The 20,938-nt window shown below is 43.7% G+C and overlaps 1 protein-coding gene across 1 annotated transcript; it reads left to right on the top strand.

Annotated features, from left to right (window-relative positions):
* The first annotated feature begins 5,614 nt into the window (after positions 1–5,614).
* On the top strand, positions 5,615–20,404 carry polr2j (RNA polymerase II subunit J). Its single transcript, XM_041196501.1, has 4 exons — positions 5,615–5,730; positions 11,390–11,479; positions 13,211–13,385; positions 20,233–20,404. The coding sequence occupies exons 1-4, from the start codon at positions 5,678–5,680 to the stop codon at positions 20,266–20,268; spliced, it is 354 nt and encodes a 117-aa protein (XP_041052435.1). The 5' UTR covers positions 5,615–5,677; the 3' UTR covers positions 20,269–20,404.
* The last annotated feature ends 534 nt before the right edge of the window (positions 20,405–20,938 follow it).

Raw genomic sequence — 20,938 nt, 5'->3', positions numbered from 1 at the left:
AGTAACCGACACCTGCTCTTCCTCTTCAGTAACCGACACCTGCCCTTCCTCTTCATTAACCGACACCTGCCCTTCCTCTTCAATAACCGACACCTGCCCTTCCTCTTCAATAACCGACACCTGCCCTTCCTCTTCAATAACCGACACCTGCCCTTCCTCTTCAGTAACCTACACCTGCCCTTCCTCTTCAATAACCGACACCTGCCCTTCCTCTTCAATAACCGACACCTGCCCTTCCTCTTCAATAACCGACACCTGCCCTTCCTCTTCAGTAACCGACACCTGCCCTTCCTCTTCAATAACCGACACCTGCCCTTCCTCTTCAATAACCGACACCTGCCCTTCCTCTTCAATAACCGACACCTGCCCTTCCTCTTCAATAACCGACACCTGCCCTTCCTCTTCAATAACCGACACCTGCCCTTCCTCTTCAATAACTTACACCTGCCCTTCCTCTTCAATAACTTACACCTGCCCTTCCTCTTCAATAACCGACACCTGCCATTCCTCTTCAATAACCGACACCTGCCCTTCCTCTTCAATAACCGACACCTGCCCTTCCTCTTCAATAACTTACACCTGCCCTTCCTCTTCAATAACCGACACCTGCCCTTCCTCTTCAATAACTTACACCTGCCCTTCCTCTTCAATAACCGACACCTGCCCTTCCTCTTCAGTAACCGACACCTGCCTTTCCTCTTCAATAACCGACACCTGCCCTTCCTCTTCAATAACTTACACCTGCCCTTCCTCTTCAATAACCGACACCTGCCCTTCCTCTTCAGTAACCGACACCTGCCCTTCCTCTTCAGTAACCGACACCTGCCTTTCCTCTTCAATAACCGACACCTGCCCTTCCTCTTCAATAACCGACACCTGCCCTTCCTCTTCAGTAACCGACACCTGCCTTTCCTCTTCAATAACCGACACCTGCCCTTCCTCTTCAATAACTTTCACCTGCCCTTCCTCTTCAATAACCGACACCTGCCCTTCCTCTTCAATAACTTACACCTGCCCTTCCTCTTCAATAACCGACACCTGCCATTCCTCTTCAATAACCGACACCTGCCCTTCCTCTTCAATAACTTACACCTGCCCTTCCTCTTCAGTAACCGACACCTGCCCTTCCTCTTCAATAACCGACACCTGCCCTTCCTCTTCAATAACCGACACCTGCCCTTCCTCTTCAGTAACGTACACCTGCCCTTCCTCTTCAATAACCGACACCTGCCCTTCCTCTTCAATAACCGACACCTGCCCTTCCTCTTCAATAACTTACACCTGCCCTTCCTCTTCAGTAGCCGACACCTGCCCTTCCTCTTCAATAACCGACACCTGCCCTTCCTCTTCAGTAGCCGACACCTGCCCTTCCTCTTCAATAACTGACACCTGCCCTTCCTCTTCAATAACCGACACCTGCCCTTCCTCTTCAGTAGCCGACACCTGCCCTTCCTCTTCAATAACTTACACCTGCCCTTCCTCTTCAGTAACCGACACCTGCCCTTCCTCTTCAATAACTTACACCTGCCCTTCCTCTTCAATAACCTACACCTGCCCTTCCTCTTCAATAACCTACACCTGCCCTTCCTCTTCAATAACTTACACCTGCCCTTCCTCTTCAATAACTTACACCTGCCCTTCCTCTTCAATAACCGACACCTGCCCTTCCTCTTCAATAACTTACACCTGCCCTTCCTCTTCAATAACCGACACCTGCCCTTCCTCTTCAATAACCGACACCTGCCCTTCCTCTTCAGTAACCGACACCTGCCCTTCCTCTTCAATAACCGACACCTGCCCTTCCTCTTCAATAACCGACACCTGCCCTTCCTCTTCAATAACTTACACCTGCCCTTCCTCTTCAATAACCGACACCTGCCCTTCCTCTTCAATAACCGACACCTGCCCTTCCTCTTCAATAACCTACACCTGCCCTTCCTCTTCAATAACCGACACCTGCCCTTCTTCTTCAATAACCGACACCTGCCCTTCCTCTTCAATAACCAACACCTGCCCTTCCTCCTCAGTAACCAACACCTGCCCTTCCTCCTCAGTAACCGACACCTGCCCTTCCTCTTCAGTAACCAGCACCTGCCCTTCCTCTTCAATAACCGACACCTGCCCTTCCTCTTCAATAACCAACACCTGCCCTTCCTCCTCAGTAACCGACACCTGCCCTTCCTCTTCAGTAACCGACAACTGCCCTTCCTCTTCAATAACCGACACCTGCCCTTCCTCTTCAATAACCGACACCTGCCCTTCCTCTTCAGTAACCGACACCTGCCCTTCCTCTTCAATAACCGACACCTGCCCTTCCTCTTCAAGAAGCGAAACCTGCCCTTGCTCTTCAATAACCGACACCTGCCCTTCCTCTTCAATAACCGACACCTGCCCTTCCTCTTCAATAACCGACACCTGCCCTTCCTCTTCAGTAACCGACACCTGCCCTTCTTCTTCAATAACTTACACCTGCCCTTCCTCTTCAATAACCGACACCTGCCCTTCCTCTTCAGTAACCTACACCTGCCCTTCCTATTCAATAACCGACACCTGCTCTTCCTCTTCAATAAGCGAAACCTGCCCTTGCTCTTCAGTAGCTGACACCTGCCATTCCTCTTCAATAACCGACAACTGCCCTTCCTCTTCAGTAACCGACACCTGCCATTCCTCTTCAATAACCGACACCTGCCCTTCCTCTTCAATAACCGACACCTGCCCTTCCTCTTCAGTAACCGACACCTGCCATTCCTCTTCAATAACCGACACCTGCCATTCCTCTTCAGTAACCGACACCTGCCCTTCCTCTTCAATAACCGACACCTGCCCTTCCTCTTTAATAACTTACACCTGCCCTTCCTGTTTAATAACTTACACCTGACTTTACTCTTCAATAACTTACACCTAACCTTCCCTTTTCACTAGTCTATTACTTAATTTAAACGTGGAAGAAAATAGTTCTGTTGTGCACAGCTAAAGAACACTGTTATGTTGTGCCAAATAATTGAAATTACAATGGCTTTTGTTCATTGCATAAATGTGCAGCAGACTGGGCCATATAATTTCTGACATTACTGAATGTTCCAATGAGATGCCGGAGTAATCTGAGCATTTCTTTTGGAATAACTGTGAACTTTGTATAAATGGATACTTACAAAAAATGGACACCTGCAAAAAATGAGCTCTTATAGAGAGAATCAAATAACTTATAAAGATACAAAAGGCACTCTGAAACCATGAACACTCCCAAATTATAAACTACTGACAGTCTGCAATCTGCCACATCATTCTACATCTTAAAACATGAAACGCAGAGTTGCTGCATCTGGAATTTTTACTGAGGCAGGTTCACTGGCATTTCCCCTTGCAGCTTGTTTCCATTCCACCTCCAAATTCTTGTGAGGACAATATCTGCAGATCACAGCAATGCAGCAATCGGGTTGTATGAAAGGAATGACCTTTGTGGAATGGAGATCTGTTTACCAGCATCCATATGTTGGTATCCTTCCATCTGTGAGAGATGATAGATACACAGCAAACAATCCATTTAACTGTGGTCTTTATTTTTTGCACCTTGACTGATGGCTGTGAAGTCCTCATTCTGTCACAAGTACCCACCGCACATGCAGCTGCCAAATGATGTTGTGGGTGGTTGTTGTCAAGCTGTTGTAGCCACTGGTTGTCATGGTGGGGCATGCCAGCCCACAGGAAGTTTTGCCGTTTCCCTCTTTCACCAGCTAGTGACACCCAGGTGCATTCAGGTTGGCAGGGAAACCACGCGATGTCCGGGATAAAATGCTGACATGGCTCTACCTCAGAGGTAAAGCAGTTTATCTGCTGCAGTGGATGCTGGGTAAAGAATTCCCCATTTTACTGCATAATTGTACAATGCATACAATTTTGAAAATAAGAACACCTGCAAAAACAAAGGATAGAAGATGCCGATTGCTAAGGTGTCTGTAATTTAAAGATTTCATTGTACAAAAAGCTTATCCCATCTGGGAAATTTGTTGCATAATTCTTATATGGGCATTTCATTTTTAGAATGAGAACTTTACACAGCCTTCTCTCATACGTTGAGGAAGTGGCCAATCAACTTGGCCTGATCAGCTTCGAGATGCCAGCAATTCTTTTTAAAGACTGTACATTATTGCACGTTTAGATGTCAAGATGTAGGTTGAAAATTTGTCTTCAGATCTGCATAAAACGCCAAGATATGTTTTTGATGGGGAAGTTGAGGGAGCTGGAGAGTTGGGGGAGCACATTAAAAGGTTGGGTGGATTTGAAGTGGGATCATTCAGGGTTTCTTCTTCAAAAATGTGCCAGGATGTTTTTTAACTTAATTTCTTTTTGCCAACATGGCTTAAAGATCTTAAACATTTTATTGACTGGTACTTTTATTGATCAGGTACCACGTCAGCTCATTCCATGGTATTGGTTGACAACAATGTAATTGATATGTATGAGTCCCTGTACACTTAGGTCTAATAAATGTAAGATATTACTCTAGATGCATGTAAATTTCTCTTTTATAATCTGTTTAAAACAATAAAGTGATTTGTTGATTGTGTTGTTTGTCTTTTTTTTTAACTTTTGTCTCTCAATGCTGATCATGAGAATGATCTGAAAATCATCCTCAGGGCATTTGCTATCTCCTCCCTGACTTCCTTCAGCAGCCTTAGAAACAATCCATCTGGCCCTGGCGACTTATCAACTTTCAAGGATTTCAACCCTTCCTCTCTCTCTTTAAGACTATCCCGTCCAATATCTCGCAGTGTTCCTCCTGGAGGACTATATCTACATCCTCCCTTTCCTTTGTAAACACGGAGACAAAATATTCATTCAAAACCCTTCCCACAGCCTCTGCATCTACAAACACAAGTTTCCATCTTCATCTCTGATAGGTCCCACTTTTTCCTTTTAGCATTAATGTATTGGTAAAACGTCTTTGGGTTATCTTTAACTTTACTCGCTAATTTTTTTTCATGCCCTCTCTTCGAATTCCTTCTTTCCTTTTTTACTTTGTCCCTGTACTTCCTATATTCGCCTAGGCTATCTGCAGAGCTTAGTTCTTTGTGCCTATCGTACGCCTTCTTTTTCTGTTTGATCTTCCCCATTTCTAGGATGGGGGGCCGGGAAAGAAGCAACTGAGGGTTAGAGATCTCACTTTCCCTTCTCTTCCCCTCCATCAAACACTAACTTCTCCTTCCACCATCCCCTCACTGCCACTGTGTCCCTGAACCTCTTCCCTTCCAACCCTCCTCTATTCCTAGCCCCACTTCCCATTGAACTGGGCACGTATCCTCTCCATCCCCTCTCATCCTTGTCACTCTGCTCACACTCACTGACGGAGCTAAGAGAAATGCACCTGGGTGGCAGGGCGAGGGGAAACGGGATGGAGGCTGAAAGCGCTGATTACTTTCGGGCTGTGGCGAGTCTCCAGGCGGCGCTGTTTTCGGGATAACCAGGCGGGGGCGTAGTTCTCGGAGTATCCACGCGGCGGCGCTGTACAAGAAGTATCCAAGCGTTGGTGTTCTCGGGAGTATCCGTGCGGCGGCGCTCTTCTCGGAGTATCCGGGAAGTGGCGCAGTTCTCGGAGTAGCCAAGCGGTGGCGCCCTCCAGTTGCTCTCAGTCTAAGGCTTCTCTTGCCTCTCTTGTTGTCTCCTTGTCTGTTCCGAGATGAACGCGCCGCCGGCCTTCGAGAGTTTTCTGCTTTTCGAGGGGGAGAAGAAGTAAGTGAGGCCGGGAGGGCGGAGCGCGGGGTCGGGGCCTGGAGCCGGGTGGCACCCGGGGGGGCGGAGCGCGGGGCCGGGGTCTGGAGCCGGGTGGCACCCGGGGGGCGGAGCGCGGGGCCGAGGTCTGGAGCCGGGGGGCACCCGGGAGGGCGGAGCGCGGGGCCGGGGTCTGGAGCCGGGTGGCACCCGGGGGGCAACCGGGAGGGCGGAGCGCTGGGCCGGAGTCTGGTGCCGGGGCTTGGAGCCGGAGCCGGGGCCGGCGGGCACCCGGGGACGGGACGCGGATCCGGAGCCTGTGTTTGGGAGGCCGGGCCCGGGGTTTTGTGCTTGGCCCAGGTCCGCCCGCGCTAAGGTGGGCGGGAGGCAGCTCCTGGCCTCCTGTCCCCCCTGTGCTCACTGACCTGTGTGGGCTCTAAGTCAAACAAAACGCTTGATTTTAAAATTCTCATCCTTATTTTCAACCCCACCCCCTTCCCCCCAGCGTGCGTTTCCTCTCTCCTTTCGCTGTATTTCTCTTCCAGTCCCGCAAACCTCTCCGGTATCTACACTCACTCAGTGTTCTGGTCTCTGTACTTCTCTGATTTTAATCGTTCCATCATTGGCCCTAAACCCTGGAATTCCCTCCCCGAATCTCTCCATCTCTCTCTCTCTCTGCTCCTCTAAGAAGTTTCTTCAAACCTACTTGTTTGACTAAGCTTTTGGTCGTTTCCCCTGATATCAGGCAACAGGAGCAAAGTGGTGATGCTACTGGGCTGGTAACCATAGTCCTGGATTATTCTACAGAGACATGAGTTCAAATCCCACCATGGCAGCTGGGGGAATTTAAATTTAATTAACTATTCTGAAATAAAGAGTTAGTCTCAATAATAGAATTACTGGATTATCGTAAAAACCCATCTGGTTCACTAACGTACTTAAGGGACGAAAATCTGCCATCCTTACCCTGGCCTGGCCTATATGTCGCTCCAGACCCAAATCAGTGTAGTTTCTATTTACTGCCCGCCGAAATGGCCGAGCAAGCTACTCAGTTGTATCAAACTAGTACCGAAAAGTCAAATAAAAATGAAACCCTAGGCACCAGAAACGATAATGGCACATCCAGCCAGCCCCCCAAAGTCCTCCTCACTGACATCTGGGAACTTGTGCCAAAATTGGGACAGCTGTTCCACAGACTAGTCAAGCAACTAGTCATGTCGTACTCCACAAATCATACCTGACAGACAATGTCTCACACCACCATCATTATAAAACAGCATAAAACTTAAAAAGCACATAATTACGCAAAGACAGATGGCAGGTCAGAAGATCGGAAAGAATATAAAGAACAATAAAGAATGACAAAAAGATTAATAAGGAGGGAAAAATTAGAGTATGAGAGAAAGCTAGCTAGTGATATAAAGATGGATAGTAAGCGTTTCTATAGATATTTTAATAAACAAATGAACAAAGTGAGTGTTGGTCCTATAGAGAGTGCGTCAGGGGAATTGATAATGGAAAGTAGGGAAATGGCAGGTGAATTGAACAGGTATTTTGGTTCATTCTTCATTCACTGTTGAGGACACAAGTAACATCCTAGAAATCAGAAGTAGAAGGGAGGCAAGAACTTGGGGAAAATTACAATCACCAGGGAAGTGGTATTGAGCAAATTGTTGGAGCTGCGGGCTGACAAATCTCCAGGTCCGGATGGACTTCACCCTAAGGTCTTGAAAGAAGCGGCTAGTGAGATAGTTGATGTGTTGGTTTTAATTTTCCAAAATTCCCTAGTTTTGGGGAAGGTTCCATTATATTGGAAAATAGCAAATATAAGTCTTTTATTCAAAAAGGGAGGGATACAGAAAGCAGGAAATTACAGGCCAGTTAATTTAACAACTGTCGTAGGGAAAATGTTAGGAGCTATTATTAAAAATGTTATAGCAGGGCACTTAGAAAAATTCAAGGCAATTGGGCAGAATCAACATGGTTTTGTAAAAGGGAAATCATGTTTAACCAATTTATTGGAGTTCTTTGAAGGAGTCACATGTGCTGTGGATAAAGGGGAACCAGTGGGTATACTGTAGTTAAATTTCCAGAAGGCATTTGATAATGTTCCACATCAGAGGTTATTCCAGAAAATAGAAGCTCATGGTGTAGAGGGTAACGTATTGGCATGGATAGAAGATTGGCTAGCTAACAGGAAACAGAGTTGGCATAAATGGGTCTTTTTCTGGTTGGCAGGATGTGATGAGCGGTGATCCATAAGGGTCAATGCTTTACAATTGATATAAATTACTTGGATGAGGGGACCGAAGGAACACAAAGATGGGTAGAAAATTTGAAAGGATGTAAGGAGGTTACACAGTGACATAGATTAAGTAAGTGGGCAAAGATCTGGCACATGTGAAATTGTTCATTTTGGCAGGAAGAATAAAAAAGAGGCTTATTATCTAAATGGCGAGAGATTGCTCTGAGATTCAGTGGGATATGGGTGTCCTAGTGCATGAATCATAAAAGGTTAGTATGCAGGTACGGCAAGTAATTAGGAAAGCTAGTAAAACGTTATAATTTATTGTGAAGGAAATTGATAACAAAAGTAGGGAGGTTATGCTTTAGTTATACAGGCGTTGGTGAGACCACATCTGGAGTATTGTGTACAGTACTGGTCTCCTTATTTAAAGAAAGATGTAAATGTGTTAGAAGCAGTTCAGAGAAGGTTTACTAGACTAATACCAGGAATGGGTGGGTTGTCTTATGAGGAAAGGCTGGACAGTTTAGGCTTGTATCCACTGGAATTTAGAAGAGTAAGAGGCAACTTAATTGAAACCTTTAAGATCCTGAGGGGTCTTGACAGGGTGGATGTGGAGAGGATGTATCCCCTTGTGGCAGAATCTAGAACTAGGGGTCACTTTAAAAATAAGGGGTTGCTCATTTAAGACAGATGAGAAATTTTTCTCTGAGGGTTGAGAGTCTCTGGAACTCTCTTCCTCAAAAGGCGGTGGAAAGAGAGTCTTTGAATATTTTAAGGCAGAGCTGGATAGATTCTTAATTAACTAGAGGATGAGTGGTTAACAGGGTAAGCAGGAATGTGGGTTGAGGTTTCATTCAGATCAGCCATGATCTTACTGAATGGCAGAGCAGGCTTGAGGGGCTGAGTGGCCTACTCCAGCTCCTAATTTGTAAATTTGTCTGTATGTTCGTACTGCCATTCCTGAAGAGGCAGTGACACAGTGGTATAAAGTCATGAGAGAGTTGCCCAGGGAGCCTTCAACATTGACTGGGGAAGAGGGAGCTTAGTATTCAATGGGGGCTGATGGTTTGGTGGGGGGGAGGTTTATGTGTGGGCGCTCAGTGCCGTGATGGGGGTGCCCAGTGCCCGGATCTCATGAAGACTCATGGCATTAGGTCAAACATGGGCAAAGAATCTCCTACTGGTTACCACTTACCACCCTCCCATTGCTGATGAATCAGTGCTCCTCTGTGTTGAACACCACTTAGAAGAAGCAATTAGAACACCACTTGGGCAAAGCCACAGAATGTACTCTGGATTTGGGACTTCAATGTTCATCACCAAGAGTGGTCTGGTAGCATTGCTACTGTCTGAGTTGGCCAAGTCCCAAAGGACATATTTGCCACGCTAGGCCTCCAACAGGCGGTAAGAGAATGAACAAGAAGGCAAAGCCTACTTGGTATGAAGATCTAGCTGTTGCGGATGCATCTGACCATGACAATGTTGGTAGGAATGACCCCACACGGTCCTGCTGGAGACAAAGTCCATGTTCACACTGAGGACACTCTCCATTGTGTTGTGAGGCACGGCCGCCATGCCAAATGGGATAGAATCAGAACACATTTAGCAGCTCAAAACTTGGTATCCATCAGTGTGATGTGGTTCATCAGCATCAAAATTGTATTCAACAATAATCTGTAACCTCTTGGCCCAGTACATCTCTCGCTCATTCTACCAGTACTGTCAAGCCAGGGGGGCAACTCTGGTTCATAAGGTCACATTATGACACAGAAGGAGGCCATTCAGCCCACTGGGTCCATGCCAGCTCTCTCTAGAGCAATCCAATCAGTTCTATTAGCCTGCTGTATCCCTTCAATGAGGAGTAAAGGAGAGCATGTCAGGAGTAGCACCAGCCATACCTAAAGGTACCAATGTGGTGAAGCTGCAATACAGCACTACATGCATGCTAAACAATGGAAGCAGCATGTCTTACACAGAGCTAAGCGTTCCCACAACTATTAGATCAGCTGAAAACTCTGCAGTCCTGTCAATCCAGTCGTGAATGGTAGTGGATAATTAAATAACTAACTGCAGGAGGCAGCCCCACAAACATCCACATCCTCAATGAGGGGGAACCCGGCACATCAGAGCAAAAGTCAGCACTGAAATATTTGCAACCTCTTCAGCTGGAAGTGCAAAGTGGATGATCCATTCTCAGACTCCTTCTGAATTCCCTGGTATCTCAGATGCCAGTCTTCTTATAATTCAGTTCACTCCATGTGATATTAAGAAATGGCTGAAGGCACTGGATACTGCAACGGCTATGGGCCTTGACAATACTCCAGCAATAGTACTGAAGATGTGCTCCAGAATTTGCCACGTCCCTAGTCAAGGTGTTCCAGTAGAGCTACAACACTGGCATCTACCCGGCAAAGTGGATAATTGCTCAGGTATGTCCTGTACACAAAAAGCAGGACAAATCCAACCCGGCCAATTTTACTCTTGATCCTAAAGTGATGGAAGGGGTCATTGACAGTGTTATCAAATGGTACTTACTCAGCAATAACCTGTTCATCGGGTGCTGAGTTTGGGTTCTGCTATGACCACTCACTCAGTTCCAGACATCGTTACATCCTCATGACATCTGTGCCTCACATACATGCGCTACATTAATTTCTCCTTAAGGCAGAGTGAGTTAACAATAGGCAAGATGTTATTTGGTTCAATTTGTAAGCTGCTTTATTCCACAGTAGGCAAAACATACAGAACACTGAGTGTGATGAGACACACTCTGTACAATCAGTATAACCTTTGTTCGCATACTATTACAAAAATAAAGAACGTGTATTCTAGGCCATTTTGGTGGTTCCTTCACTTTCTGTAAAGGTATGTGTTCCTAACCAAAGCAGAGTTTATTCTGGAACCTGACTATTTAGTGTCTGTGTCCTGTTCAGAAAAGTTTGTCAACACTAAGGTGCTAGACATCTGATTGACCTGACCAGACTTTGCTTACAAACATGCCACTCTGTACAAAAATAATTGCATTTAAATTGCCTCTCAACCTATGTGTGGCCAATCCAACATGGACTATTTGAAGAAAGTACCTCCTCAGGTAAGCTTCTGCCTAAAACATAGATTCCAATAACTGGTGCCCAAGTCATTTTCAAGGGAACATAATCACAGAATTCTGAATCATGGCACCAGTAATGGCTCAGTTTCAGAGCTCCCCATGAATGGTGCCTTTTAAAAAGTATTTGCCAGCTGATTTGCTTCTTGGGAAATGTTTCCTTTAATAATATATTTTTTTGAAGTACCAAATGCTGGCTTGAATTCTGCCCTCGTACTGCTGTTGCTCCAGTGGCTATTGTGTGTTTTGCATGCAGGTATTCTCTGGCTGTGGCTGATGAAGTGGTTTTGTACTATCATCAATTTCCTTTCTCTCTCTCTTTCCAGAATAACAATAATAAAAGACACAAAAGTGCCAAATGCCTGCCTGTTCACCATTAACAAGGAGGACCACACCCTGGGTAACACCATCAGATCGTAAGTGTACAGCTTCAGCACTCAAGGCTGTTCCATTCTAAGTTGTAGTGATGATGGGTTCCTGTAGAGGCATCTGCATGCTCAGATATGGCTCCATTATCCTGATCTAAAGGCAAAATACTGCTGGAAATCTGAAATGAAAACAGGCCTGACTGCATCTGTCAATTAAAATACTCGAGTCATACGGACTCGAAACGTTATCTCTGTCTCTCTCTCCACAGATGCTATAAGACCTGCTGAGTTTTTCCAGCATTCTTTGTGTTCATTTCAGATTATCCTGATCTGTGTGGCTTAGTTACTGTTGCACTATGATGGTCCATTTTCCCAGACACTACCTGTGCCTTCATGCTCAGTTATTACTGTTTGCAGCAAGAACTTGTATATTGTTGATGTGGTGAAACAGCCTCCTTCAAGCATGAACAGGTAACAATGGCGCTCTGGTCGGTAATGCTACGGCAGTGCATTGATTGGGAATAGATAGCACAAGATGTGGACTCATCCTCAGCACTACAACCCACCCTGGCAACCAGGGAGACCCCAGACCGGATTGCACATCAACAAACCCCACACATCTAATTCACAGAAAATCCCCAACCCACCACCTTCCCTGTCACAGGGCTGCCTCAGTCAAGGAAAGTTCTTGATCCTGTCAACTCTGAACAAAATGTTTGGAATAAGACTGTTAGAGTAACATGTATTGTAAGATGTAATATGTCATAACCTAAGCACGCAAGCCTATAGAACATGACAAAAACACGTCTTCAGGTTTTAAAATAGCCACCGTGAGAACAATTCTGTGACAGATGGGCAGTTTATTCACTAATATCTGCTGCTTAATATACATATATGCCAGCTAATGAATGTCCTACTACACTGATTACATTTAGTTATAATCTATACCAAAGCTGTATTACCTAAAGTTACTTCACATAAGGATTTTAATGCATTGCATACAGTAGTTAAAATTTATTGCAGTTAGGTAGCTGTACCAGGCCACTATTGAGGTTTGAAGCCTCTGGTGTTTCTTGGCCTGCATCCCCAATCAAATCGGTAGTGATCACGCACCCACCCCCACTCCTTGCTGACTGAGCTGGGCAGATCTGTGATAAGCTTGAAGAATCACTTGTGGTGAGGACAACATGTAAACTGTTCACTTCTGCACAGTAACCTCTACTAATTAAAAGAAAGGGTGGTTTATACTTAAATTAATTTTTGCCCCTTCCCCCTCCCTTTAACAGACTGAAAAGCCTGTATAAGTTGCTGATTTATATTTATTGGACTTTTTTTCTATCCATTTTATTTTAGTAAACAGGAACTAAAAAAGTAGTTTTTTAATTGATGCACATGGAGAGAACTTTGCAAACACGGTGTGAAAACAACATGAACATGGAGCGCTCTTCCCCTGGAATCTTTGTCAGAACACATGGATAATATGGTACTTAGGAGTATATGATACCTTGTGTAGAGGCCTCCCAGTGTTGGAGAGCAACGTATACCAGTGTGGATTATGTGACACACTAATTAGCAATATCAGCATGGTCAGCAGTTTGATTCTGTAAATAAGCAGGTTGAAAAAATGTACGTCTCACACTTGCCTATTTACAGCAGGTCAGCAGTGCAGTGCTCATGGCCAATCTCAAGTGTTGAAATCTGAGGAAAAATTAGGGATTTGAGGGAAAGTTGCCTTTGATTACGAAACATCCTGTTTTGACGTGCTGTTTTGTTTTACAGGCAGCTGCTGAAAGACCCTCAGGTGTTATTTGCAGGTTACAAGGTACCCCATCCTCTTGAACATAAAATTGTTATCCGTGTGCAGACCACTCCCGACTACAGTCCACAGGAAGCCTTTACAAACGCCATCACCGACCTGATCAGTGAACTATCACTGCTAGAAGAACGGTTCCGAGTAAGTTCCTGTTTGGAGATTGATGCATTGGTGGCTGACAAAACCAATTAACCTCACTTGAGACTAAAACAGTTTGTTTTGGATATGTTTCAGTAAATTGGAAATCTATCATTGTGCAGCTGTAGCAATGCAGTGGTTTAGAACTGTGTCTATTCATGCCTGTATGAACAAGTCCTAGATGTCATGTGAATGTGTGTATAAGGACAGAAGTCTTCACAGTGCCATAGTCAGTCTCACTTGGACACCTGAAGACTGGTTGGTGAAAGAACTGAATATATCACGCATGTGCTCTTTAAAGTTTAGGGATAATGCATAGCATTGAAACAGTGTAAAGGGAGTTTACTGTTTAACCAGCTCTTTTACTTGACCTGAGAATGTTATGGCCACACCCTTAATCTTGTCATTTCCTACCTCCATAGTCTTGAAAATGTTTCTCTCTCCACAAATGCTGCCTGATCTGCTGAGTATTTCCAGCATTTTCTGTTAATTACTTACTTAAAATCCCTACTGCCTACACCCCCAACCCTTCCTAACCTTGCATCCTTCTGTATCTGGCATGGAAATAAATCCTAACTCGTGAACAACTGCACTTTTAAACTCTTAACTGTTAACTTTTTAGTATTCAATTTGTCACAATATGTAGGGATAGGAGTAGAGCATTCAGCCCCTTGAGCCTGATCTCCATCCATTTGGATCATGGGTGATCTTTGCCTCAATTCCATGCACCCTTGTTTCCTCCATACCCTTCGATGCCCTCACCTAACAAAAATCTATTGACCTCAGTATTAAAAGGTTAATTGCCTAGTATCCAATTGTTTTTGTTGGGACAATGGAAACTTTCCATATTTCTACCACCCTTTGAAAAAAGCTTCCTTATTTCACTCCTCAATGGGCCAACTTTAATTTTAAGGTTATACACCCGTATCACCAGAGGCAGTTTTTTTGTATAAACCCTTGTAAATTCCTCTATCCAATACCCCGATTGGATCTCCCCTAAATTTAAAGGAAATACGTGCCAAGTTAATGTAACCTGCCTTCATCATTTAATCCTTTATCATTCTGGTAAATCTCTGATGTGCCCCCACCCAGGCCAGTACACCTTTACTTGGATATGGTGCACAGAAATGGTGCAGGACCTCAGGCCCTGACCATGGCTCTACTACTTAAGTTTTAACTTTGCTCGGCATCACCGCCCTCCCTCCACACCACCAACCCCCCCAGTTCCCATTTCAGCACATTGGAATAAGAACCATGATTTTATTAGTCTTTTTGATTGCATTTCACACTTGTGCCCTAGCATATATTGTGCCCATTCCTAATTGCCCTTGAGAAGATGGTGGTTAGCTGCCTTCTTGAACCGCTGCAGCCCATGTGGTGTAGATACATCCACAATGCTGTTAGGAAGGGAGTTCCAGGATTTTGACCCAGTGACAGTGAAGTAATGGTGATATATTTCCAAGTCAGGACGATGAGTTATACGGAGGAGAACCTCCAGGTGGTGGCGTTCCCATATATCTGCTGCCCTTGCCCTTCTAGGTGGTAGTGGTCGTGGGTTTGGGAGGTGTTGTCTAAAGAATCTTGGTACATGGGCAACCACATCCCATACCTCTGTTACAATTCATTGCCTCTAACTATTTAGAAATTAATCTGATTTCGCTTGCTCAGATCCAAAGCAGATTATCTAATTTCTCCCAACTGAACTGCAATTACCAGTCAGTTAGGCTGTCCATGTCCTTTCCTACACCTATCTGTACAGCTTGTGCCTCAGAATATAGCATCATCTGCAGATGTGGATATGCAACTCTATTATACCTTCATCCAAGTATTTGAGAGATAGAGTTAAAAGCAAAGTACAGATCTCTTGGAAATGCATCTCATCACTTTCTGCCAATCAAGGATCATTCCTTTTATCTGCACCCTCCATCGCCTATCTTTCAACCAATGTCCAATCTTTATAACAAAGATACTTCTGCAGTTGCCAGCTTGCTCATGCACTTCCCGCACAGATGATGCCCTTGTACCCAGTGGAACCATATCAATCCCATTCTGGTTGTTTTCCTGGTGTGGTCCCATTAAGATCACAACTCATTCTTCTAAACTCCAATGAGTATAGGCACACCTACTCAATCTTTCCTCAATAGACAACCCCTTCATCCCAGGTATCAGCCTAGTGAACCTTCTCTGAACTGCTTCCAATGCAAGTAAATCCTTCCTTAAGAAAAGAGACTAAAACTGAACACAATACTCTAGGTGCAGTCTTATCAATGCCATGTACACCTGTAGCTAGAATTCCCTATTTCTATAATCCATCCCCCTTGCAATAAAGGCCAACGTTCCATTTGCTTTTCTAATTACTTAATGTACCTGCATGCTGACTTTTTGTGATTCATATATAAGGTTCCTCTGTGCTGCAGCATTCTGCGGGCTCTCCAATTAAATAATATTCTGCTTTTCTATTCTGCCTGCCAAAGTGGACAACCTCACATTTTCCCACTGCCAAGTTTTTCTCCACTAGTTTAACCTATCTATATCATTTTGGAGACTATTTGTATCCACCTCACAGCTTGCATAAATATAGATCCTAAATATTTGAGGCTCCAGCACTGATCCTTGTGACACTCCACTAGTTAGTTTTCCAACCTAAAAAATTACCCATTTATCCTGATTCTGTGTTTTCTGTTATTTAAGTCAGTCATCTATTCTTGCTAATATATCACCCTCAACACCATAAGTTCTTATCTTACACAGTAACCTTGTACGTGGCATCTTATCAAATGCCTTTTGGTAATCCATATACACATCTACTGGTTCCTTTATCCACCTTGCTTGTTACATGCTCAAAGAACTCTAATAAATTTGCCTAACACAATTCTCTTTCACAAATCATGTTGACTCTGTCTGATTGTAATTTTCTAAGTGTCCTACTACTACGTCCTTAATAATGGATTCTAGAATTTTCCCAGACAGATGTTAAGACTAACTGGCCTATAGTTTCCTGCCTTCTGTCTCCCTCCTTTCTTGAATGAGCTATTATATTTGCAGTTTTCCAATCCACTGGGACCTTTCCAGAATCTAGGGAATTGTGGAAGATTGTAACCAACTATCACTGAGCCACCCACCCGTTTGAGGTTGCAGGCCATCAGGCCCAGGGGACTTGTCAGCCTTTAGTCCCATTTTTTTTCCCAGTACTTTTTCTCGTGATCATGGTTGTTTTAAGTTCCTCCCTCCCTTTTGCCTCGTGATTTTCGGCAATTATTGGGATGCTTTTTAATGTCTGCTGTGAAGACACACATAAAATACTTGTAGAAAGTCTCTGCCATTTCCTTGTTTCCCATGATTAATTCCCCAGTCTCACCCTCTAAACCACCAATGCTCACTTTAGCTACTCTTTTTCTTTTTATATACTTTTAGAAACTCTTGCTGTTTTATATTTCTTTAGTTTTCTCACAAGTTCTAATTTCTCCCTCTTTGTTATTTTCCTTAACTTTTCTCCTTTCATGTTTCTAACCTTGTCACTAAGATGGTGACCATTTGTTCAACTGCCTCATTCATGCTCACCAAACCAAACTTCCCTCCAAGTTTCCTCCTGCCTTAGCCCTAGCTCTGTCTCTCTCCCCTTATTGCCTTCTCCAAGTTTACTTCTTGAGGCCCACCTCTTACTCCCATGACTTTATCCCCACTAAACTGTTGACCACTCATTCTTTCTGTTGACCACTCATTCTTTCTGCCCCCCCCTCCCTATGCTAACGTTGAAAACAGTTGTCTCTGTTTCAATCGATTTCTCCTCCTCCTTTAAGAAACCCTCCCTGACCTTGTCTTTCCTACTTAACTCAATTTCCAACTTATTTTCAAAGTTCTTGAACATGCTGTCACGTTGAATTTATGCCTTTTTCCTGCAACTCGTCTTCCAACCCTACCACAGCACTCAATTGGCCCTACAGAATCAGAAATGATTGTGGGAGCAAATTAGCTGTTCTTGTTCTCCTTAACATCTTTGAAGCATTTGACACCATCCCGTACCAATTCTGCTGCTCTGATTTCAGCTGAGTAGACTGCCCCCCCCACCACTTAGTTTCACTCTTATACGTCCAATTATAGTCAAGAGCATTTCCAATAATGGCTTATCTTTCAGTACTCCACTGTGGTGAGCTCTTGAAGTCACCATGTTGCTTAGATGTCTTTCCCTTCAGTAGAGGTTATCAATCTTTGTTAATTCCAGCTGATTGGCACTTTCAGAAGCCTTGGGGCAAGTTATGGTCTTGGGTCAGAATTTAAAGGGATTCGGATCCTCACTTTACCTCTGTTTGCTACTGTGATCCTGTCATTTTCAGTGACTTTAACAAAATGAACAATGCGTTTCTGATAGCAATTTGACATGACTTGTACTTCTGGTGACCAAGAGGTTTCTAGTAATCTGTTAAGTCTTGGTAAATTCTGGACAGTTTGATGTGTTAGAATAAATGGTTTGTAACAGGCAATTATTTTGTGTTCTATCCAGGCATCATTTAACTTGCATTAACTATCCTGAGCTGTCCACAGGGTCCACTGAAATGTACTTTTCTCGGAGCTGAATGTTTTTTGAAGTTATTATCCTGACCAATTTGTTTAAAATAAACTCATCCTTTTCCTATGTACATTAGATAATTTTAGCTACAGTTGCTATGGTTCAGTGGAACATGTTTTGTGATACCTAATATGGCCTAAGGTTCCAGCTTAAACCCCTGGTTTGTTGTGAGGCTGTGATCTTGGAATAGAGGAATAAAGAAAAAAAAGTGTGCTTATGACAGGTGTCAGGTAGAAAATACAATTGAGAACCAAGAGGAATTCAGAAGTTTTAGAGGGGAGGAGAAAAAGCATATTAGAGAAGCAAAGAAGGATTATGAGAAAAGACTGGAAGTCAACATAAAGGGGAATCTCAGTCTTCTATAGACATGTAAGTAGTAAAAAGATGATAAGGAGGAGTAGGGCCAATTAGAGACCCAAAAAGGAATTTACACATGGACGAAGGGGTCATGGTTGAGGTATTAAATGAATACTTTGCATCCATCTTTATCAAGGAGATAGATGCTACCCAGGCCATGGTGACAGACGAGGAAACTGTTACTTAGAAGGGTTCAAAATCGACAAGGAAATGTTGAATAGACTGCTGGTACTTAAAGTTGACAAGGCACTGGGACTGTGTGAGATGCATCCAAGACTATTGAAGGAAGTGAGAGTAGAAATTGCAGGGGCACTGGCCATAATCTATCAGTCTTCTCTAGAGTCAGGGGTGGTGCCAGAGGACTGGTGAATTGCAAACATTATGCCCTTGTTCAAAAAAGGTTGTAAGGATAAGCCCAGCAATTACAGACCAGTCAGTTTAACTTCAGTGGTGGGCAAGATTCTAGAAACAATTATTCAGGATAGAATTAGTAGTCACATGGAAAAATATGGGTTAATAAGGAAGAGCCAACATGGATTTCTAAAAGGACAGTAGCAACGTGGATTCAAAATTGGCTGAAAAATAGGAAGCAGAGAGTAATGGTCAACGGATATTTTTCGGGCTGGAAGGTTCTTAGTGGAGTTCCCCAGGGGCAGGTATTGGGACCCTTGCTTTTCCTGATATATACATATTAATGATCCAGATCTTGGTGTTCAGGGGACAGTTTCAAAGTTTGCAGATGATACAAAGCTTGGGAGTATTGTAAACTGCGAGAAGGATGGTGTGGAACTTCAAGAGGACATAGACAAGTTGGTGGAGTGGGCAGATAGGTGGCAGATTAAGTTCAATGCAGAGAAGTGTGAGGTGGTGCATTTTGGTAGGAAGAACATAGACAATATAAAATAAGGGGTGAAATTTCAAAATGGGTAAAGGAGCAGAAAGACTTGGGTGTATATGTGCTTAGATCATTGAAGGTGGCAGGACAGGTGGAGAGAGCAGTTAATAAAGCATTTAATATCCTGGGTTTTATTAATAGGTGCATAGAGTACAGGAGCAGGGAGGTGATACTAAATTTATATAAGTCACTTGTTAGACTTCAGCTGGAGTATTGTGTACAGTTCTGGGTGCCACATTATAGGAAGGATGTGAACACATTGGAGAGAGTACAGAAGAAGTTTACAAGAATAGTTCCAGGGATGAGAAACTTCAGCTATGAGAATAGATTGGAACTGTTCTCCTTGGAGAAAAGGTAGCTGAGAGGAGAGTTGATAGACATGTTCAAAATCTTGAGGGGGCTGGACAGAGTAGATTGGGAGAAGCTGTTTCCACTCATAAAAGGATTAAGAACGAGAGGGCACAGATTTAAATTGATTTGCAAAAGAAGCAAATGTGATGTGAGAAAAAACTTTTTCATACGAATGGTTCAGGTCTGGAATGCACTGTCTGGAAGTATGGTGGAGGTAGGTTTATTCGAGGCATTCAAGAGGGAATTAGATGATTATTTGAATAGAAACAATGTGCAAGGTTACGGGGAAAAGGCAGGACAATGGTAGTAGGTCATAATGCTCATTTGGAGAGCCGGCCCAGACACAATGGGCTGAATGGCCTCCTGCGCCATTAAAATTCTGTGGGCTGCAGTTGCCCTGAAACCCACAGCGAAGGGAACAAAAAAAAAATCAGTGTTCGTGACTGTTATTCGTTGATTCTGGCTGGAAGAATGAATTGTGTCCAGTTAAACATTAATAGCCTAGAAAGTGCCTGATTGATTGCGCACCATCTTCAGAACAAGCCAGAATGTTTTCGCTTTTGATCTTGTTCCATGTGGATCATTATTGAAACTGCAAAATGATGATCCCTCACATTATTGCATTGATGTAAACGGCTTGAGCAAAAAGCACAATAACTTATATTTATCTTGTTTTCCAGGTTGCCATCAAAGATAAACAAGAAGGAATTGAATGAGAAGTTGACATATCTTGAATGTTATAATGGCAGAAGGTGTATTTTTAGGTCCAAGAACTCTTGTATGTTTGTTTTTTTTAAAATATTGTTTCACTTGTCTTGCTGTACAGATAAAATAAAGCTCTGTTTCATTTAAGTATCAGAACTTGATATAATTATTTGGAAGCAGTTCTCACCATGATACTGGTCATGACCCATGTGTTGGGCAAAGCCTGTATTTTGTTTTGTGCAATGCCCCTTTAACAACAAAATTTGCTGGGGAGTATTTTGAAACAGGTTAATTGCTTTTCTCATTGACATAATTAGGTTCTAAGAAATTGCCTTGTGACCTGGGGTTGCCATGTGGATGACCAGCTAAGAAGCAAAGGGTAAATACTTTTCGGGTAGTTCAGAATTCTGGGAATTGGTGCAAAGAGCAAACAAGCAAGGCTCTCTCTGGACATAGCTTTTCTATTTGGCAGTCTTTGAACAGATCCTGGTATTGAGGCAGGAGTCTTTGAGAATAGAGCAGAGACCACGTGTGTGTAGTTGGAAAAGACAGGAGTGGTGAGGGATTCTGGATTGGATAACCGACTGCTGCTGTTGACGTGATGCCAGAGCCCACCAGACTATTTAAGAGTCAGAGGCGCCTCTGGGAATTCTGTGGCATCAGTCGTTACCCAAGTGAAGT

This window comes from Carcharodon carcharias, chromosome 10, assembly GCF_017639515.1.
Source record: "Carcharodon carcharias isolate sCarCar2 chromosome 10, sCarCar2.pri, whole genome shotgun sequence".
Classification (NCBI taxonomy): Eukaryota; Metazoa; Chordata; class Chondrichthyes; order Lamniformes; family Lamnidae; genus Carcharodon; species Carcharodon carcharias.
The sequence above is the reverse complement of the archived record's forward strand: the minus strand, read 5'-3'. Positions and strand labels throughout refer to the sequence as shown.

What these genes read in the sequence shown, in the direction of transcription:
- polr2j (XM_041196501.1), top strand. Translation starts at nt 5,678, where the DNA reads ATGAACGCGCCGCCGGCCTTCGAGAGTTTTCTGCTTTTCGAGGGGGAG. An exon ending in CTGGGTAACACCATCAGATC is followed by an intron (nt 11,480 to 13,210) that starts GTAAGTGTACAG and finishes TTTGTTTTACAG; the next exon opens with GCAGCTGCTGAAAGACCCTC. An exon ending in TGCTAGAAGAACGGTTCCGA is followed by an intron (nt 13,386 to 20,232) that starts GTAAGTTCCTGT and finishes CTTGTTTTCCAG; the next exon opens with GTTGCCATCAAAGATAAACA.